The following is a 23394-nucleotide window of genomic DNA, read 5'->3' as shown; positions in this document are numbered from 1 at the left end:
TTCCTTCAGTATTGAGTATGTTTACATACACTCCTTTCGGTAATATTTTCACTCACAAACCTAAAATATTAATGGTTCTCAAATAAGCAATCACTTATGCTGTGATTGTTTCCTCTTTATTTTCTGAAGAAAGTGGACAAGCAGCCACAGCATAAGCTTTTCTTTAAATTTAGCAAAAAATTCTAAACTAATAATTCATTTTGTAATCTAGTTGAGTCTTTATTCCTACTCAGTTTATTATCTGTGATTGCATAAATCAACCCTTTAGTCCAATATCAGATTGCTCCAAGTGATTAAGTTCAATTTAATGATGCACCATTATTAAACTACAGGAAAGTAATATACATCTTATGCTCAATACAGTCAACTCAACGAAGTGTATACAGTACAAAACATTTCTAATTAATATATTTTCAAACCTTCTCATCAGACTAAAAAAAAAAAAAAGGTTTGTATAATTTGTATAAGTGATTGCTGCTGTTGTTGTTTGGTTTTTAGAAGCATTAGCAACTAAGGCCATATTGCTCCGGTGACTGCTGCAAATCAAATCAAAACTACAAATTAAGATGGTTGGTTTTTTTTTTTGGTTTTTTTTGTTTTGTTTAGACTGTTTGGATGAGCTTGTGGTCTTCCCTTTTCTACTATACATTTCCAATCAGATACATAAGAACAGAAATTTAACTTTTAAAAATCCACTTGTGCAAATTCTGCATCTGTTAAAATAGCATTTTCCACAAGTGGATCCATGATGTAAGCAAGGCTGCTCTGTTAATTTTTAGCAGTTTAATCTGACCAAAGACCAAAAAAAATTCAAAGCTAGTAGGCTCAACTTTATTTAAAAAGAGAAGTGCCACAAAAAAATAAATTTCTATGTAAACAAAAAACATGTTCACAAAGTAATAATTTAATTTGGTTAACATGAAATTTAATGAAATTAAATAATAACTATGTAAAACAAGTTTTACAAACTTAACCAAAAAATATAAAAATTAATTTGGTTTAAATATAAATATTTTGTTAAAATAATCATATTTTAAGTAAGAGTATGAAAGATGGACAGTATAGCATCTTTGCTCTCTTTCAACACATCAGGAGGAAGGGAAAAAATATAAAACATGTTTTAAATAGCTAATTTCTTCATATTTTAATGAAAATTATAAAAGATGGCCATCATGTTATACAACCAATATTTTATCACTTTAAATATATGAATAGCAAAAATAAAAATTTTCTAAAATAGCATAGTTCTTAAAATGAGACTTACCTTCCAGTCGTTAGGAAGATTTAAACTTGCTCCAGCTTCTATAAGAAGTTTCAGACAGAAATACCAGCCATATGCAGCAGCATAATGAACTAATGTATTGCCTGATGAATCGCTGGTATTTGGATTTGCTCCTAACCGAAGTAAGTGTGATGCAACATGAGCCTGTCCATTTATAACAGCATGAGTAAGGGCTGTTCGTTGTTTCTTATCTGAAATTTAGAAAATTTATATAGTAAGAATGCACTTGTAATGAATTTTACCTGAAAAGGAAAGACAGACATTAACAAGCTCAAATAGTGACAAAAAAATTGTAATCCTATTTGCGCACAAAAAAGAACTAATAAAACTAATTTGGTGGGGGAAAAAATCGTGAGTCTAGACACGATAGAAGGGAGCATATGATGAGCCTTGTCAATCAATTCAGCCCTGGAGAGATTGTACAAGGCTAAGATGGAAGAATTTTTCTTGGCATGGTCTGTGCTAGTTAACAGGGAAGACTGCTTCTACAGGGCTGGGGTAAATAAATTCAATGAATTTCAAGTGCTGGTCAAGACATCAAAGGTGGATATTATGGGGATATTAGTGACGGGCATCACACAGATACAATGCAGAATTTGAATTTCAGGAGTACAATGTGTACAGAAAGGACAAATATCAAATTTGCTGGGGTTGCAGACCCCCCCCCCCCAATTCACTGCTTGTAAAGTGCACCTGTGATGAGCTTTTTGCCATATCCAATTGTGTGTGTGTGTGTGTGTGTGTGTGTGTGTGTGTGTGTGTGTGTGTGTGTGTGTGTGTGTGTGTGTGTGTGTGTGTGTGTGTGTGTTGTTTTTTTTTTTTTTTTTTTTGTTAGTTGTTAGCAAATCGGCTTCTATGGCCATAATGCACTTCCCAAAGTTTTTGCATTTTACTGTGATCCAAGCCCGAGGCGGGATTCGAACCTGCAACTTTTGGATTGCCAGGCAGGAACTTTACCCACTCGGCTTGCTGTGTTGTATGGCCAGCATTTGGCATCTTAGCAGGCATTGAGCATCCAACACCTGGTCAGATGCTCCCTGCCTCCCATCCCTCCCATTAATAGAGCAAGCTTATCTGCGAAAAGATCTAAACCTCCCAAGGACTTCCTAATTCATTTCACAAATATACGTGGTCTCAATTCTAATCTCAACGATGTCCATTTCCACTTGCAGTCTGCCAAACCTCATGTACTTTTTCTGACAGAATCTCAGTTATTGGTTGATTCAACTACTGCTCATCTCAGATGCCCTAATTATTCGCTGTATGATTCCTTTCGCCTCAAAGGTGGTACTTGTGCATATGTCCGTTCTGATATTTCCTGTCAGAGACTTGCCAATTTGGAATCTCCTCTCTTTGATCTTCTCTGGCTTAAAATCTCTCTACCTCATTGTGTCAAATTCATCTGTTGTCTCTACCGTTCTCCCAACTCCACTAATCACTTGGAGCTCTTTGACTTCCTCTCGTTGCAACTTGACTTTCTCCAGTCCAACTCTCCTAACAGTGAGGTAATTTTCCTTGGTGATTTTAATGTTCACAACCCCAGCTGGCTTCCGTTTTCTAGTCACACCGACCCAGCAGGTCGAGATGCTGAGGCTTTTGCAATTACTAATGACCTAGCACAGATTGTTCATTTACCTACAAGAATACCGGACAATCCTAATCATACAGCCAATACGCTCGATCTTTTTCTCACAAACAACCCTTCTAAGTACACGGTCGAAGTGAGAGCTCCTTTAGGCACTTCAGATCACAACTTGGTGATTGTCTCTTCTCCAATGGAACCTTTATCTCATGGCTATTCCCAACCTCGTGTTGTTTGGCATTACAAGAATGCAAAATGGGATGACCTGCGAGACTTCTTTTCTTCTTTTCCTTGGTCGGATTACTGTTTCAAAAGTTCCGATGTCAACGTTTGCTCAGATCGTGTCAGTGAAATTATTCTTGCAGGAATGGAATCTCACAGGAATGGAATCCTTTATCCCACACTCCACTTTAAAATCTCGTCCTTTATCTAAACCTTGGTTTTCCAATAAATGTGCTAAGGCTGTCCAAGAGAAGAATGTTGCATATCGTAATTGGCTTGTTTCAAATTCTTCAGTTTCATTTTCTGCCTACACCAAACTCGCAACAATTGTAAAGCAGTTATTAATCAGTCCAAACTAGAGTTTGAACAGGCTAAGAGTAGAAAACTTGCTTCTTGCCCTAATGGTAGCCGAGCATTCTGGTCTCTTGCCAAAGCTATTGGCCGCAACTTTTGCCCATCTCTGCTCCCACCTCTGTCCAAATCAGATGGTTCTGTTGTCACTTCAGCCAAGGATAAAGCTGACCTGCTAGCATCCCATTTTTCTTCCAACTCATGTATTAATGATCTTGGTAAAAAAACCTCCCACCATTCCCAACACACTCCATTCAATGCCTCCTGTGGTCTTCCGTCAAAAGGATATCAGAAGGATTTTGATGAATCTCGATGCTAAGTAAGCTCCAGGTCCTGATGGTATTTCTCCACTTGTTCTCAAAACCTGTGCTCCTGACCTTACTCCTATTCTTTGCCGCCTTTTTTCACTTTCGTAATCTAAAGGTGTTTTTCCTTCTGCTTGGAAATTTGCTCATATCCAGCCAGTTCCTAAAAAGGGTGACAAATCCCTCCCATCCAATTATCGTCCCATTGCAATTACTTCTAATCTTTCTAAAGTAAGGGAGAAATCAATTAACCGCCAACTCTTAAACTATCTAGAAACCTTCCGTCTGATCAACGATCACCAGTATGGATTCCGTCAGTGTCGATCCACTGGTGATATTCTGGCTTATGTTACACATTTATGGACTAATTCAATGGAAAGGTTCGGTGAATCACAAGTAGTTGCTCTTGACATCTCAAAGGCTTTTGATCGTGTTTGGCATAAAGGTCTTCTAAACAAGCTTCCATCTTATGGTTTGCCAACTGTTTTTAGTAATTGGTTATCCAGTTTTCTCTCTGATTGCTCACTGAGGGTGATGGTTGATGGCTCTGTCTTCTAACTTCTCCACTAATGCCGGTGTTCCCCAAGGTTCAGTTCTTTCCCCCACTCTTTTCCTCTTGTATATCAATGACCTTCTTCCATTGACTGGAAATCCTATCCATAGTTTTGCCGATGATAGCACATTGCATTCAACTTTCCATTTTGAGAAACCTTGTCCTGCTCAATCAGCTTCAACTTCTCGAAAATCTGCTACCAATTCCATAAATGCCGATCTTCAGGTAATTCTACAGTGGGGCAAAGACAACTTAGTTGATTTCAACCCTTCTAAAACTCAGTCTTGTCTTATATCTTGCAAAAAGGATCCTTCTGCTCCTATGCTTATCTTTAGTGACACTCCAATTTCTAGGCAAAAGGATATATCTCTTTTGGGGATTACCCTGACTTCTAATCTCTCTTGGCACAAGCACATTACAAATATTGCTTCCTCTGCATCTAAAAAACTTGGTTTTCTCTTTCGCTCTCGGCGTTACTTTTCTTCCAAACAGCTGCTCACTCTGTATAAATCGCAAATCCGCCCTGCCATGGAATATTGTTCCCACATTTGGGGTGGTGCCCCCAAAACCTCTCTCAGGCTTCTTGATTCCATTCAGAAGAGGGCAGTTAGGTTAATTAATGATTCATCTCTAACAGAGTCTCTCCACTCGCTGTCTCATAGACGCACTGTTTCTGCTGCATGCCTCTTCTACAGATACTTCCATGGGCACTGTTCTTCTGAATTGGCTTCTATAATTCCCGCTCTCTCTTTCAAAACAGTCCGAACACGTGCCACCACCAGCCAACATCCGTTTACTGTCCAACTTCAAACCCACAGAACCAACTTTTCATCTTCCTCATTTATTCATTCAACTGCCGTTTTCTGGAACAACCTTCCTTCATACGTATTTCCTGAAAATTACAATCTACAGAAGTTCAAGTCCAATGTCAACAAATATCTTCTTTCATCTTCTCAATCTGCAACCCAAGCACGGTACTAAGTACTATAGGTTCTAATACCTCTCGTGTTTGGGGTTCACATAAAAAAAAAAAAAAAAAAAGTGGAGGCATGCCAGGATGTACTTATCTCATACTCGATCCCTCCAGAAACTAGCTGTGGGAGGGCCCTGTGAAGGAAAGGAGAGGGAATAGTGGGAGAAGTATGGGTGTGTGGGGAAGGTACTACTAGAGATGAGGGCATGAGTACGAGGGTCCACCAGGAAAAGGAAGTTAGTAAGACAAGAATAGCATATATGACAGTGCGAACAGTGAATGAGATTGTTTACTTCCACCTGTGTGTAGAATCAATCTCTGACGTTCTTGAGTTTCCTCCGTTGTCACTTCAGTGAGTATGTTGTACAATATCATAGTTGGCCCTATTTTCTTGGGTTGCTCAGTCTTTAAACTTTACTCTTCAAATCCCTTGCAGTCATGTATATCTTGAGGGTTGGCTATCTCAATTAAAATTCCTTTTATTTTTCTCAGATTTTTGATTTTTATTTCCTTCAGTTGTGATTTGAATTTAGTTATCACTGCATCTTTTACTCTTCGCTAGTTTTTATTTTGCTTTCTTCTATTGCTTTTATTAGTATGACATGGTTGCTTTTCGTTTTGGTCTTTTTTCTTTGGCTGTGGGACTAGGGTGTTTCTTACTGTTATTTTGGCAAATGTGTTGCCTTGGGTTAGAACTCTGATCTGGGGCTTCTCATCATTGATATTGTCTTCCTCCTTGTCTGTATCATCTTCCAGTTCCTACGTGGAGCAAACTCATCATTTCTTCACTTTTGGAGGGATGTCTTTGAGCAGGTCATAGTCTTTGGTGACTTACTTGGCTCAATTATTGTGATTTATTTGATAGGATAAGTATAAGAAGGGAGGAGAGATTACTCTGTCTGTCAGTTAGGAAAAAAAATTTAAGGGAGTGCACCTAGTTCACATGGGTGGCAGTGCAATGTTCGGTCAGTTTATTGTGACATAAGCACTGGGAAAATAAAAATCAGAGAAGCAGTGTCTTGTAGGCCTAATCACTCTGATGAGTACAACAAACAACTATACAGAGAAATAAGAGAGAGCCAGTAATGATAGATACAAACTGGTCTGTAATCAAGAGAGTTAATGATAGATACAAGCTGGTCTATAATCAAGTCACAAAGGAGGTTAGGCAAGCAAAGGCAGATTACAACAAAATCTCTGGCAAAGGATGCAAAGAAAAACAGGAAAGAGTTCTTATGTAATGTCTAGAAAGAAGGGGATAAATCAGATTAGTCTGCTTGATATCAGTGGTTCAAGTGTTCATGATTCTGCTAAGGAGCTGACAAACTGAATGAGTATTTTGCATCTACATTCATACATGAGGAATTCTGTAGAGAAGGGGAGGCCAGAAGTTTCACAAACTCAAATAGAAAGCTAAATAATTTTATAATAACTGAGAAAAAGGTGGAGGAGAAATTCATGAAGTTAAACATAAGAAAGGAACCTGGGGTGGATGGCATCTACACAGTTATATTAACAGAGGAAGGAAGCAAGCAAAACCTTAGCCATAATTATGAGAGCATTCTTGGATTCAGAGGAGGTCACTGCAGAAAGGAAAAGGAAAAATGCAAATGTAGCCCCAATTCACAAAGGGAGATCAAACAGCAACACGAGTAATTGAAGACATGTTAGATTGAGTTATGTGCTGGTGAAAGTAATAGAGACTCTTCTTAAGGGCACTTCTCAACAAATCTTGCCTGACCAATTTGATTGGAAATTACAATGGTCACAAAGGATCTGGATGCAAAAAATAATTTTGATATATACAGTCGATTCCGGTTATTTGGGACACATCGGGACTAGTGCATTTTGGCCCGATTACGCGGCTGCCCCAATTATCCGAAGTTTCGCGTAAATAGTTAAAATACAATCTACTCCCCCCCCCCCCACAATTGGTTCACTGTTCAATCAAATCACGTTATGATGGAGGCACCACTGTAAAGTACCGTTCACTGTACGATGTGTAATAAGCGCCGGTCAGTGGATCACGTTTGTGAATTGAATTTTAATTCTATTAAACAGCGATTCTAATTAGCAAAAATAGGAGGAATATTATCCACAAGCTATAAAAGTAAAGATATATTAAGTACAAATTTACTCTTTATTACCTTACCAATTAAAAAATTAAATGATACGTGAAATTCGGAAGAATATATGTGATAATCGGAATAATTAATACAAACTGTAATATGTACATACTAACTAAACTAGTTGACATTTCTGTTCAATGTCATTTGTGGGTGGGGGTTAATATTTAAAACAGTAAAAAGATAAGCAATCAATAACAAAGAACACCGCACACACACACACACACGAATTGCAAGTAACACGATACGCGCAAGTGAGAACGGAGTAACAAATTACGAAGCTTTAAAAATAGGAATGAAGAGAAGAGCCTGAAAATTATTTTTTCTTATATGATTGAATATTCCATAGAAGTGTAAACACATTTCACCATAATAACCCACAGAATTCCAGCTGTCGGTATTATCGCAAATTCAATAAGATCGAGTTTACTATCAGTTTATGACAGATTTCACTAACAGAAAAGCCGAATAAACAGGTGACTGCTAATTGTTTTATGGTTGTGACCTCCAGAAATTCGACCGAACTACGTGGTACGGTTGGGGACAATCATAGGGTAATCTTCAGTGCTGCGGTCTTCTGCCCCGATTAAACGGCATTTTGTCCCGATTAAACGAAGTAAACCCTGGCTATTTTCTTGACTGGGTTATGTTTTTTAAGATTTGCCCCAAATAAACGGCTGCCCCGATTAACCGGTGGCCCAAATAACCGGAATCCACTGTACTTGGATTCCGTTCTCTGTATTCGTTCTAGTAACTCTACATCCTACCTAAATTGAGGTCTCCAGACCGGTACGCAGTATTCAAGGTGCGGCCTGACCATGGCCTTATACAGAGGGATAATCACCTCCTCATCCCTACTAGCAAAATTCCTATATATCATTGACAAGACCTCATGAGCTACCCTTGCATCCTGTCTGCACTGCTCAGAAAACTTCATATCTGACTGCACAATTACCCCTCAGGGCTTTTTCATTCTCCACTAACCTGAGAGTAGTACCGCACAGTTGGTAAGTTACTCTAGATTTACTGCTACCCACATGTAGTACTTTGTATTTGTGAATGTTAAACTTCAGTTGCCACCTCTCGACCCATCTGCTCAACTTTTCTAGATCCTGTTGCAGTAGTGTACCATTCTCACTGTCATTAATAACCCTACCAACCATTGCGTCATATGCAAACTTGGACAGTAAGTCTGATATACCTTCATCAAAATCACTGATAAAAAAGAAAACAAAACGGGCCCAAACGCCGAACCCTGGAGGACTACACTAATAACATTAGTCCATGAAGAGCAATGTCCATTGATTACCACTCTCTGTGGCAATCAATGGACATTGCACTTAGCTGTACATTATTGTTGTTGTTATTGGGTTTAAAGACACAAGGGCAACTGAGGCCAAATTATGTCTATTCATCGTTTAATTGCATGACCCTATCTTTATGGTTGTTAAATTATATACTTTTGTATAGGCCAATACATTTTAAGTATATTAAAAGTTCTTCAATATTTGCATTGTTTCCTAGGATATGAGATAAATCAGGTGATACGTTAAGCCTGGAAACTGATTGAAAAGTGTTTGACCAGATGGTTGAATGCAAGGGACAATCAAGCAGAAAATGGCGGACCATAAGCCGACTGTTACAGGATGAACACTGAGGTGGGATTTCTCCCAATAGTAAGTAGAGATGGGTATGATGCGTATGTCCAATTCTTAGCCTTGCCAACACCAATTCCTCACGTCTGTTTGGTCTGAAGCAAGAGAGCCACAGCTTTGGTTCTTGTTTTATTTGGTAAAGTTTGCTGTTAGTATTCCTTTTCCATATCTGTGACCAGTTGTCGTAACATGCTTTATGGATAACAGGTTTAAAATCAGTGTATGGAACCTGAGGATGTTGTGAGAGAGTGGGTTGAGGATGTTTAGCAGCAAAGTCTGCACTTTCATTTCCCAGAATTCCAGAATGGCCAGGGATCCAGCAAAAGGTGATTGACTGATTGGACACACTACAGGAAAATAGTTGGGAATGAATTTCTTTCAATGTAGGATGAGAAGAGGAGAAATTCTTCCTTATGGCATTGATAGCACTGAGGGAATCCGTGTAAATTATTGCGGGTGAGATGCAAAGTTCAATAATCTTACTAAGTGCTAACTTGATGGCATAAAGTTCAGTAGTGAAGACACTGCATGATAAAGGTAGTGTGGCTGAAATTGTACATGTAGGAAAAACAGCTGCAGCACCTACCATACTATCAGTTTTGGACCCATCAGTATATATTTTACAGAAATCGGAGTTAAGAGTAGCATGAGCTGAGTGCAACTGTCTCATGTTATTGGGAGATATGACATTCTTCCCCCACTGGAGAAAATGTGTGTCATGTGAGGCACAAACATACGTCCAAGGTGGAATAGGTGCAGTTGTGTTCTGAAAAATATCAGCTAAATCAATGTTCCAACTCAGAATAAGATCTTTGATCCTGAGTGAAGCAGGTCGATTTGCATGTGGCTTATTCTCATAAAAGGAATCCCACCAAGTGTGATAAAGATACTCCCAACTGGGGTGCGATGGAAGACTCTGGATCTTAGAAGCATAGAAAAGCAATAATGTTTTTCTATGAAGATGTAATGGAGGCTCGTGGGCTTCAATATAAAGACTTTGCATGGGAGAAGTCCTGAATGCGCCCAGAGCAGTCCTCAGGGCAGTGCTGGATGACATTTAGCCGATCTAATGTGCTTTTCCTAGCTGAGTCATATACGGGAGACCCATAATCTAAGTGTGAACGGATCAGAGATTTGTAGAGGTGAAGTAAGGAGTACCGATCAGCTCCCCACGACATGGATGAGACTGATCGAAGCATGTTCAACTGTTTTAGACAAGTAGTTCGTAAATATGTGATATGTGCTTGGAAGTTAAGCTTACTATCTAATATCAGACCGAGAAATCTGATGCTGTTTACTACTGGTACTGGACAATTGTTTAGCCGTAATTCAGGATGGTGGTGGACAGCACGTTTCTTACAAAAATTGAGTGGTGGTAGACTTTTGTTCAGCTAGTCGATATCCGTTGCATGACATCCAGGATTCAATTCTGTTAATGGCAAGTTGGAGTTGACGCTCAATGGTGTTCATGCTTTGCGATTGGCAGGAATTGGCGAGGTCATCCGCGTACATATAAGCCTCCACAGTTTTGGGGATGTCTCTAGTTATGCTGTTGACTCGAATTGCAAATAACGTTGCACTGAGTATAGATCGCTGTGGTACTCCTTCTTCCTGAATATGGGGTGTAGAAAGTACGTTCTGATAACGGACCTGAAAAGAGCGGTGGCGCAGGAAATTCTGAATTATCTGAGGGAGATGACCCCTTAGTCCTAGGTGATAAAGGTCCATAATAATACCATGTCACCAGGTAGTATCAAATGCCTTTTCAATATCTAAATTGACCATGACTAGATGTTGCTTCATGACAAAGGCGTTGCAAATATTCGATTCAGCTTTGATAAGGACATCAAGAGTGGATCTGTTCTTACGAAAGCCACTCTGATGATCTGTTAAAAGGTTCTCTGCTTCTAAGATCCAGGTAAGCCTCGTATGTACCATTCTTTCAAAAATTTTCCCCATGTAGCTTGTGAGAGATATTGGCCTATAACTGTTAACCAAAGAAGGGTCTTTGCCTGGTTTTAATATGGCAAGTATGAGAGAATGACGCCAGGAAAGCGGATAGGCATTTTCTGAGAAGATTTGATTATAGAAAATTAATAGGATACGTAAGTCCTCTTCAAGTAATTGTTTTAGCAATATGTAATGTATGTCGTCTGGGCCGGCAGCACTATTTGAAGATTTATTTAAGGATTCTTTGAGTTCTGTTATATTAAATGGTTGATTGTATGGAAGTGAGAGCCATGTGGAGAAGTTAATTTTGCGGCGTTCTGCATCTGCCTTGATGCGCTGAAAGGAGATCGAGTAGGAAGGAGAAGCAGATATTGTAGAGAATGATTCTGCTAGCGCATTGGCGATTTCCTTAGATGCCAATAGATCTTTCCCATTCCAACAGAGTATTGGAGAGGGTAGTTGAGTTAATTTTCCATTTAGTGCTTTAATTCTTCTCCAAATGAGTCGTGGGTCAGTGTCTTTGGTGATAGTTGAGGCAAATGAGATCCACGAGTGACGTTTGGCTTTTCTCCTAATCTGCCTTGCTTTGGCTTTAAGTCGTTTGCATTCTATTAGATTATTGGTTGTCGGAAACTTACGGAATTTGTTCCAAGCACGGTTTTTCTCACGCTTGGCATTAGAACAATCTGTATTCCACCAGTTGTTATGGTGGGAGTACTTGTGAGGTTGTGACTTCGTGATTGAATTTTTTGTTGCATTTAGTATCTGATTGGTAATGTAGTTAGTTACTTCTTCAATTGGATGTTTCTGAACATAACTCCTGTCAAACTGGACCTGGGTACAGTAGCTCTCCCAGTTTGCCTTCTTGAACTTCCAGGTGGATCGGACCTCGAGATTTGCAGTTACCCGTGTTTGTAATGAGCAAAGGATTGGAAAGTGATCGCTGTTTAGAGAATTGTTTAGCACTGACCATGACATACTTGGGAGAATTGCTGGTGAGCAGATAGACAAGTCTATTGCAGAAGTAGATCCTGTAGATAGGTTAATATAAGTGGGAGATCCAGAATTTAGTATAATTAGGTTGTTATTATTCATGAATGTCTCGATTAATTTGCCTCTTGTGTCAATCGCAGGCGACCCCCATAATGGATGGTGGCCATTGAAGTTACCAAAAAGGCAGATTGGAGATAGTAGTTGTATAACCAAATTATCAAGTTCTGTATTTGAAAATGGTTGAGAAGGGGAAATATATATAGAAGTTAGGGTAATTGAAATACGTGCTGCCACAGCTTCTAGATTAGTTTTTAACTGAATTTGCCTGGACGGTATGTTTGATTTTATAAGCACAGCTACTCCTCCACGAGCAGGAGACTCCGAAATCCTGTCTTTTCTATATATTTTATTGTTTGTAAATTTTGGTTAAGCTACAGATGATAAGAAAGTCTCTTGTAGACATACTCCTATCGGATTGTATTTAATCAGTAAATATGTCGTCAGAATTGCTTCTTAGTCCTCTGCAGTTCCACTGTATGATATTAGACATTATTTGAGTTTAGTTGTGGTCGACTGTTCTGACTGTTTTTTTAGAAGTGGAGCATTTCGATCTGTCTTGCTTTATTTTATCTTTTTTCGGAAAATAGGGGGGAACAGAATCCATGGTGTCATTTTCATGGAGTTCCAAAATGGGCTCCCCATTATCTAAATGATCATCTACTTCCATACTGTTGGTGGGATTTTCCATTTGTTTTGAACTTGTATCTGATTTCCTTTGCTCTGTGTCATATGGGACCGATTCAGTATCACTAGGGATACTGATTGGGGTATTTGTAGCTTCGCTAGTTTTATTTTGAGGATTTTCTTTTTTTGAATTTGAAAGAGTAGATTTAAGCCAATTAGCCATTGAGGTATTAGGCGGAATTGATACATCTGTTTGTGCTACAGTACATACATAGATTCTAGTGCGAACAGCGTAGGATCGACTGCTAGGCATGCTCAACATAACTTGCCTACGTGCCTCAGGAAAAGTAACTTTATTTTCTATTTTATATTTTTGAATTTTTTTTCCCTGTAATCCATAATTCGCAAGATTTGGAAAAGGCAGGGTGATTTCCCTTGCAGTTTGGACGTGCAGCGGTTACGGCCGAGCAATCAGCTTGAGTATGTTCTTTAGCTCCGCAGATGGGACAAATGGAGTCATCTCTACATGCCTGCTGTGAATGACCATATTTCTGGCATTTGAAGCAACGAACAGGATTCGGGATATATGGTCTAATACGACAATTCAAATAGCCAGCTTTGATTGAGGATGGTAAGTCTGGAGTACTGAATGTTAAAATGATGGTTCTAGTTGGAATTAGATTCCCATCTTTTTTACTCATGATTCTTTTTACACTTGTTACTTTTTGACTACTAAATTCTTGGAGTAGTTCTTCTTCGGAGACTGTAATTAGGTACCACTCACTGATCACACCTCTTGATGAATTTAAGGTTCTGTGGGGAGTAACTGATACTGTCAGCCCTCCAAATGATGTTGTATTTAACAGCCGATCAGAATGTTTTGAGGTGGCTGTTTCGATCAGGAGGTCTCCAGATTGTAGTCGCTTCACCATTTTTGGTGACCCTGCAATAGACTCTAAACACTTTTGTATCAAGAATGGTGATAACTTGCCTACAGGTTGGGCAGATAACGAATGTACCACCAAGAAATTCGGTATCTCATTTGGACATTTTGCTTCCGTTCGAAGCCTTTTTGGGTGAACGCAGTCATGGTCAATGTCGGGAATCTCTTGTCTTGAGCTCAATGGCTCTAAAGGGGGATAACTATTTGTATCCATATTAGCTCCTTTTGGCCCTGGGGGTTTACCTTTACCACCCAGATTACCGGCCCCGCCACGGGAAGGCAGGAGCAGTGCCGCTTGTGGCCAAGCGTAGAGGTTAATATAGTTAGTAGGAGTACTAAATTAAAGAAAAAGGTTCTTTCCTTCTTCTGGGCTCACTTCTTAGTGTTTTTAAGAAAATGAAGCTACTTAATGAAAAGGTTTAATAAGTAAGGGAGAAAACAAAATAGAACCTAGTCGCTTACCAGAAAACACTCTTTAAACGCAGGAGAATCGCTTGGCCACGGAAATGCTTGGCACCTGGGGCCTAGCTGTACATTGACAACTGCAAAGTACTGCACATGGGTAGCAGAGTAATGTTCAAACTGTGTGTTGTATGACATGCGGGGTAACGGAGAATGAAAAAACCTTGGGATAATTGTGTAGTAAAATGTAAATCGGAGCAGTGCAGCCAGGTTGCCAGAGCAGTATATACAATAGTCACACCACACTTTGAGTACTGCAAAGATGTCTGGAAGCATCATTTTAGGAAGGATATAGAGGTGTTGGATCAAGTATACAGAAAGGCAACAAGATTGGTATTATTTTTTTGTTGTTGTTGTTATTTGGTAGCATTAGCAACTAAGGCCATATTGCTCCGGGGATATGCGGTGGTCATTCCCTGACCTTTCCGCATCCTCTGTATTTGGTGGTCATGGGCTCAAACCACGGTCTAATCAAGAAGCGTGTGCTACGCACTGCTGCTCCTGCCCACCTGGCTACGGAGGCACCACACAAGATTGGTTAGGGGAAGAAAGGTTTCCTGTTTCAAAGAAAGGTTTAAGTTTTGCAAATTGCAGCATCTCGGTATTAGGCACCGGCAAAGTGATCTGATTGAGTTGTATATGGCTTTGAATGGTTTGAGCAAGTTAATGCTGATGGGATTCTTCCTCTTGCTCAGATTATGTCCTTAGGGATATAAATTCAAACTGAAGAAAGACAATTTCAGAACAGATGTGTGGAAATTTTCTATTAGCCAGCGAGTGGTTGATTGCTTGAACAAACTCCCATTTATCATTGGTGAAACTGATTGCTTAAAAAAATTCAAGGAAGAACTGGACAAAGTTCTGGAAGAGGGGGGGGAAGAGAGAGAGAGAGAGAGAGAGAGAGAGAGAGAGAGAGAGAGAGAGAGAGAGAGAGAGAGAGAGAGAGAGAGAGAGAGAGAGAAAATGAGTGAGTATTCGGCTGATGTTGTATAAGCTTACTTTCTTGAATCATATGCCATTACTTACGCAAAACCAGTGTGCTACACTGACACTTTAACAATAAAAAACTACAAAACTCAATCTCTTAAAAGCTAAGCAATGAAACCATCTGCACCACAAAACTTATAGCTGGGTTAATACGAAGTCATGGAGATACCAACTGCCCCTAATTTTCAGGAAAACACATTAAAAATAGATTGCACACATTTAAGGCATGCAATGAATTAAATGAAAAAGGAAATCAGGACTTTATCATTATCGAAGATATCTCTAGATAACTGAGTTCTCTCCTTCCTGCAATCCAGCAAATATTAATACTACTAGAGACAACTGATGCAAGAAAGCAAGCTTATAGTAAGAGTAACAGCATTCATCCTATATTTGCAAGTAAGCTTCAGGCTTCTGCCACAATGACAAAAAAAAAAAAAAAAAAAAAAAAACATGCAGAAAACAAAATACACAAATTATGTGCTTCCCTCCTCACATAGATAACTAACAGGTTGGCTATTGAATTTATTCAAATTGTCAGCCTTAACTACCTGCAATGGCAACTTACTGACTAAAGACAAAACTTCCTACAATCTAGTCTAAATCTCTTCACCTGTAGTTTGAATTTATTGTACAGATTTCTGGAATTATTTATACAAGTGAAAATACCACCTTCATTCATTTTACTAACCCTTCTCAGACTGCTTTAAACCTCAATCAGGTCACCTCTGAGGAGTCTGGTGGCCAAGCTCTGTAGCCTACATAATCGGAGTATTTCCTTGTATAGTCGTCCTTTTGCTGATCTCACCATGTGAGTTACTTGTCTTTGGATTCTTAAAAGAAGCTCAATTCTCTTCTCAAATGAGGTCTCCATACTTGAACATGGTATTCCACATGAGTCTTCCAATTGCCTTATATGGTGGTATTATAGCATCCCAATCTCTACAGGATAATGTTCAATAAATCATTGATAGGAAGCAGTGGACTTTCCTAGATGCATGTTTACACTGCTCGAAAACTTTGTATCTGTCAGTACCATAACTCCCAGATCCCTTTCTTCCTCTCCAATTTTTAATTCAATCACACCAATTGTATAATTTATTTTGGGGTTGCTATCCACAACCTTGCGTTTTGCAGCATTATTAAACAGACTTCAAAAATTGAGTTCTGATCAATAATAATGGCACAGCTGGCACTTTTCTAACCATAATGACTCAACTAATCTTTACATCATCTGCAAATTTTGACATTATGCCTTCTATCCTTTCCTTCATGTTATTTATGAAAATGAGTCAATTTGAAGAATATACATTTTTGTCCTACATGCAGCCACCCAGCAATCCATCTTAGAATCTTTCCAGTAATCTCAACATGATCCAGCATATAGCCTTTCTAGGTGGGTGGGTGAGTTTGAGTGAGTTTGATAAAAAATAATAAGAGGATATAATAACATAACTGAACATCTAAGAAAGAAAAAGTATTAATTTATTAAACTGGATTATGGAACTGGGGCACTACTAGTTATAGCAGAAATACCCAGCAAACATAATGAAATACAGACAATTGAATATTGGGTAGTGGAGCTGACCTGTCAAGAGTAATTACAATGGAATAAATTGAGAATGTATGCAAGGTAAAAGAAGACTACCTTAAATTAAATGAACTTAAGATTAACATAAAAATAATAATAAAAATGGTACCTAATGCTGTAGGTCCTGGGACCTTTAACTGCATCTTTTGGGGTCGGCACCCAAAACCATAGCAGCCATAGCAATAAGCAAGGTCTCTGTTTCTGTAATGATGTACCTGTACGAAGCGTAAACATCACAGCCAACCCGACAGAGACCAAAAGGAAGGAATGAAATGAAGAATATAACTCAAAACTAAATAAATAAGGGTGAAATGCATATTTATGCTAAAATAATAATAACAATTCTGTTTAACAAAATTGAATAAAAGTTTGAGTGAATGCAAGGCATCCCATTTGAGAATTAAACACAAAGTAAAGAAAGTGTGATCTTAAAGTCAAGTTTTGACAACTTATTGTTGGTCCAGACAAGAGTCGGTGAAAATAGCTGAACATAGTGAATGCAGAGCTGTATCAGAGGCCAAAGGAGTGGCTGATAGTTTTCTCTGTATATTTATTCAAGCAACCATGAGTGAGGGGGTGGGGAAAGGTGTGAATTGGTCAAGGTGAACTGTGCCCGTGTGACAGGGAAGTAAAAAATTGAACAAAGAAGGCAAACGTGTCAGCATAGGGAGAATCTAAGACTAACAAGGTAGTGTTGAAAAGACAATAAAATTTGTTAAAGATGAAAAAAGAAGCAATAGCAGAAGGATAGCATCTCAATATTGCTTTCAGCTCACCATATTGCACACAAAAAATAAGATATAGTAATTTAGGACAGCAAAAAGTAAATGAAAGAAAGGGAATATAGTTGTGCTCGGGATGTCTGGGGTTGCAAAACCCATACCAGAGAACTATCGGCCGCTTCTTTGGTCTCCGATGCTATCATGTATACACTTCGTAAGTGTACATCATAACAGAAACAGAGACCTAGCTTACTGCTGTGGCTGCTAAGGTTTTGGCTGCTGGCCCCAAAAGACCTAGTTAAAGTCCTAGAACCTACAGCATCACTACCATTTCTCTCTATACATTAAAAATGTTTCCCTCATAGTGATATTTATTCGAGCCAATGGGAGAAGAGGGCAAGGCAATTACGTCACTGCAAATGGAATTAATTATTGACAACTGCCTCCATAATGTTCACCAACCTCGTGCATGTGGTACCCTGGCTAACAATTTGATATTCCATTGTAAATTTTTTTGTATATTAATGAATATTGTATAAATTCAGGTAGTTCCCGACTTTACGAGTTAATTCATTCCTAGTGTGTGCTCGTAAAGCAAAAATTTGTTTCCTATAAACATAATGTTAATAAAATTAGGGGTTCATTATCAACAATGAAATTAGTTATTCAATTTAAAAGTAATGAATTAAATTTAAAAACATTACAAACTACGACTTAGTTCTAAACATCATGTAAGTAGACTAACTTCCTTTACATTCGGGGCTGTACATATTGTATAGTTTTATACTTGTTGTTGTTGTTTAAGAGCTATTGGCACAAGAGCAGCTTAGGCTATAATGCACCTAGCCTAGGTAGCCTAGGTATTATAGTTTTATACCCCCATGACTGTCGTGTCTCACAGTGTGGAAAGCTCGTGCCCATGGATTGTCTATACATGGGGAGTATTATGCCATTTGTCTTGTCCTGTCTTTGTTATTGTTTTTGTTTAATCATAAAAATATTATTTTGATTTCTTTAACATTGCCATTATTGACTTAAACACGAGGCAATTGTCCAGTCATCCATCCAGGAACCAACTGTGGTACAAGTTTGCAACCCTGGACAGCCAGCGCACTACTTTATTCACCTCCATTCCAATTACTTTCTGCTGTTCTTTTTACTACATTTTATTTCTCATGAGCCATTAAGCTGGCCAAAAGCAATATCAAGATGCTATTTCTCTACTATCGCTACTTAATTTCTTCTATTACAAAGTTAAGAGTATTTTACACACTACTTTGTTAGTTTTTGTTTCACCCTCTGCTGGCTTTTTGCGTCATCTCTTTAATTGCTCACTTCCGAGTCACACGGGTATAGTTCCTATTTATGAATTCACACCTTTCCCCCCCACACGGAGCTAATTCAACTGACCTATTTCCACCATACATGAACACTCAGCTCTTTCCTTCGGTCACCACAGACTTTCAGTGTCTTCCAGTCCATACAGACAATGAGTTTTCTTGTTTTGCCCCAAATCTTAGATTTTTTCATTTTATATTTCATTCTTCTTTTTCCACAGGATTCTATCAGCATGAACTTATTTATTTATTATTATTATTATTATTATTATTTATTTTTATTTTTTAAAACTTGGCTTATTGCAGTGGCTCCTATGATTTTCGCTACCAACCCCCTGACGAAGTACTTAAAGTCCTAGGTTGTTTTTATTTGGGTTTTAGGAGCATTAGCAACTAAGACCATATTGCTTTGGAGATATATGCGGTGGTCATTCCCAGCGCTTTCCACATTCTCCGTATTTGGTGGTCACGGTCACGAACCCCAGTCTAATCAAGAAGTGTGTGCTACGCACTGCTGCTCCTACCCAACTGGCTACAGAGGTGCCTAAAGTCCTAGGACCCACAGCTATAGGTACTTACAATAATTATATTAACTGCATTTTATTTCAGGAAATTTTCAACAGGTCACTGTTGAAAAAAAGCCATGAATTAGGGTTGAATTTGAAAGTGTCTTCAATTCTACCCACCAAACATGATAGGAGGGAGTATCTGTTGAGACCCTTGTCGATCAATTCAGCCCTGGAAAGATTGTGCAAGAATTAAGGAGCAGAATTTTTTTTCAGCCTGGTTTCTACTTGTTAACAGGAGAGACTGCTTCTACAGATATGGGATACACTTCAATAGAAAGCATGCAAGAATATTTACTGATGCTATCGAGGCAGTGTTAGGTGGGTCAGAAAACTGCTAGCTAGGAGGGATACAAGGACTAATAGATTAACAGTCGCCACTGGCGACTGTTAATCTATTAGTCCTTGTTAATCGACTGTTAATCTATTAGTCCGGAGGTGAAAGTGATTCTTGCACTGCTTCTATTAGAATGAGCAGCAGCAGCCTGGAAAACAAGATGCAGGGTATTTCAGAGACTGCTGGGAGTCATTGCAGTACAAGTAAACACATGGGTTGTGTTAGGGTAGCTAAGAATAGAAACAGGTGCATGTATACTTGCATGTACACCAATGCTAGGAGTTTGGTAAATAAATTTGATGAATTTGAGGTATTGCTCAAAACATCAAAGGCAGATATTGTTGGGATATCAGAGACATGGTATCACACAGATATAAGGAATGCAGAACTGGAATTTGGGGGGTACAAGGTGTACAGGAAGGATAGACAGGGTAGGAAGGGAGGAGTGATTATGCTATTAGTTGAGAAACACATAAAATCCAAGGAAGTGAAGCCAGTCGACATCGGTGGACAGAGCGTGTCGAGTCAGTTTGGCATGACATAAGCATTGGGAGATCAAAATTGAGAATAGGAGTGTGTCATAGGCCTAATGACTCTGATGAGTATAATAAGAAACTGTACAGGGAAATAGAGTAGGATAGTAAATCAGAGAGTCTTGTAATGGGGGATTTTAATTTCTCAGATACTGACTGGAATTTGTGGGTTGGTCACTCACACGATAGAAAGTAGGAGTGTGTCATAGGCTTAATGACTCTGATCAGTATAATAAGAAACTGTACAGGGAAATAGAGTAGGATAGTAAATCAGAGAGTCTTCTAATGGGGGATTTTAATTTCTCAGATATTGACTGGAATTTGTGGGTTGGTCACTCACACACTAGAAAGGCTTTTGTGGATTTATTGTATGATTGTTTTCTACATCAGCATGTTCGGGAGGCAACTAGAGGGAGTAATACTCTTGATCTGATTATCAGTATTGATTCTTTATGCATTAAGAATCTGCAGATAAAGGAACCACTAGGAGGCAGCGATCACAGTGTGCTGAAGTGGGATGTACTCAAAGAGGTAACTACCATCAAGGATAAAGGGAAGTGTTTTTGCTTTCGTAGAGGTTATTACGGTGGTCTGAGACAGTATTTAAATTCTATATGGAGGACAACAACCCCACTGCTAGGGTTTGTTTATTATTTGGTTTTTAGGAGCATTAGCAACTAAGGCCATATTGCTCCGTCAATATGTGGTGGTCATTCCCTGACCTTACCGCATCTGGTGGTGCCGGCTAGAATTATATGGTGGAACCAACTGATGATGTTACCGACAGCAAATTCAAAATGGGAAGCATTCAAAGAATTTATAGTGGAAGCTACTAGGTTTCCAAGATAAGATATTACATACCAACTAAGAAATATTGTTCAAGGTTTAGGACTAAATGGATGTCAGATGAACTAATGAGACATAATGGCAGATAAGAAAAATGTGGGCGATACATATAAATTAATGGGTGACAGGGAAGCCTATGATAGATATAAGCTTGTCTGTAACCAAGGCACAAAGGAGATTAGGCAGGCAAAGGCAGATTATGAGAAATCCTTGGCAAAGGATGCAAAGAAAAACAACAAAGAGTTCTTTACCTATGTAAACTCTAGAAGGAAATTGATGAATCAGATTGGTCCACTGGATATAGATGGTTCAACTGTTGATGATCCTGCTCAGGTGGCTAACAAACTAAATGAGTATTTTGCATCTACATTTACCTGTGAGGAGTTATTCAGGGAGAAGAATTCCACAAGTGAGTTAAACTCTGGCAGTGAGCTAGATGATTTTGTAATAATTGAGAGGAAAGTGGAGGGGAAATTGATGAAGATAAACATAAAAAAAGGCACCCGGGGTGAACGGGATCTATCCAGTTATATTAAAGGAGGCAACAAAGGAAGTAGCCATAATTATGAGAGCTTCTTTGGACTCAGGAGTGGTACCCATGGACTGGAGCTGTTCAAATGTGACCCCAATTCACAAAAGGAGGATCAAAGGGCGATACAAGTAATTATAGACTTGTTAGTTTAACTTCTGTTCGAGGAATATTAATGGCGGCACCAATTAAAGAAGTACTGCAGGATCATCTAGACAAGACTTCAGTTATAGCTCGGACACAGCATGGTTTTGTTAATGGAAAGTCTTGCCTGACCAATTTCATTGGATACTATGGTGTGGTCACAAAGGAACTAGATGCAGGGAATAAGTTTGATATCATTTTGGATCTTAGAAAGGCTTTTGATACTGTTGCACAATGAAGACTGCTGAACAAATTGGAGCAGTGTGGCATTGGAGGCAAATTGCTGCTATGGATAAAGGGATGGTTGAGTGGGAGAATACAGAGAGTGGTAATCAATGGCCAGTCATCGTGGACTAATGTTATTAGTGGAATCCCTCAGGGTTCAGTGTTGGGTCCATTGTTGTGTTCTGTAAGCTTAAAGTCCAAGTCTGAAGACAATACGAAGGTTGGCAGGGTTGTTAAGGATATTAATGACAGTACGCTGCTGCTGCAACAGGATCTAGGAAAGTTGAGCATATGGGCTGAGAGGTGACAAATGAAGTTTAACATTATCAAATGTAAAGAACTACATATGGGAAGCAGTAACCATAGAGTTACGTATCAACTCTGTGGTACTACACTGACAGTGTGTGTTGTTTGGTTTTTAGGAGCATTAGCAACTAAGGGCATATTGCTCCGAGAATATGCGGTGGTCAATCCCTGACCTTTCCGCATCCTCCGTATTTGGTGGTGACAGACTCGAATCCCGGTGTAATCAAGAAGCGTGTGCTACGCACTACTGCTCCTTCCCACCTGGCTACAGAGGCGCCAACAGTGGTAGAGAACGAAAAGGTTATTATATTATTTGTTTTTTTTTTAGGAGCATTAGCAACTAAGGCCATATTGCTCCGGGATATGCTGTGGTCATTCACTGACCTTTCCGCATCCTCCGTATTTGGTGGTGACGGGCTTGAACGCCAGTCTAATCAAGAAGCGTGTGCTACGCTCTGCTGCTCCTTCCCACCTGCTACGCTTCTGCTGCTCCTTCCCACCTGGCTATGGAGGCACCGAAGGAAAAGGTCCTGGGGGTAATTGTGCAGGCAGATATGAAGTTTTCTGAGCAGTGCAGATGGTCTGCAAGAGTAACTGATAGTGTCTTGTCAATAATATACAGGATTTTTTCTAGTAAGGAAAAGGAGGGGATTATCCCCTTGTATAAGGCAATGGTCAGGCCACACCTTGAGTACTGTATACAGGTCTGGAGGCCTCATTCTCAGAAGGATGTAGAGCTGCTGGAATGAGTACAGAGAAGGGCAACAAGATTAGTGAATGGAATAAAGGGTTGCTCTTACGAAGAAATTCTTAAATTTTGCAAATTACAGTATCTGGAGATTAAGCATCTGATTGAGGTGTATAAAGCCTTGAATGGTTTCAGCATGCTCATTGCTGTGAGATTCTTCCTCTTGCTCAGAATAATCACCTGAGAGGGCATAAATTCAAATTGAGGAAAGGCAGATGTAGGATAGATGTGCGGAAGTTTGCCTTTGGCCAGGGGGTAGTTGGTTGGTGGAACAGACTTCCATCCTTTGTTGTGGAAGTTGATAACCTAAATAAATTTAAGGCTGAGCTGGGCAGGTATTTGGAACTAACAGAGGGGTGAAATGGGAGCAGGTGTTTTTTTTTTTGTTGATCCTGGATAAGCTTGCTTTCTTGTATCATATGCCTCTACTCATGCAAATACT

The 23394-nt window shown here is 39.1% G+C and overlaps 1 protein-coding gene across 4 annotated transcripts in view; it reads right to left on the bottom strand.

Moving 5' to 3' along the window:
* LOC150084913 (poly [ADP-ribose] polymerase tankyrase-like) overlaps positions 1-23394 on the bottom strand; it is a 1170388-nt gene that overhangs the window by 647180 nt on the left and 499814 nt on the right. For all 4 annotated transcript variants that reach the window (XM_090376702.1, XM_090376704.1, XM_090376701.1 and 1 more), the window contains one exon: positions 1265-1473. In XM_090376702.1, the coding sequence (XP_090232828.1) occupies positions 1265-1473 (209 nt within the window). The remainder of the gene's footprint in view (positions 1-1264; positions 1474-23394) is intronic.

Source organism: Mastigoproctus giganteus, chromosome 6 (genome assembly GCF_048544385.1).
Source record: "Mastigoproctus giganteus isolate SK-2022 chromosome 6, ASM4854438v1, whole genome shotgun sequence".
NCBI classification, from domain to species: Eukaryota; Metazoa; Arthropoda; class Arachnida; order Uropygi; family Thelyphonidae; genus Mastigoproctus; species Mastigoproctus giganteus.
The sequence above is the reverse complement of the archived record's forward strand: the minus strand, read 5'-3'. Positions and strand labels throughout refer to the sequence as shown.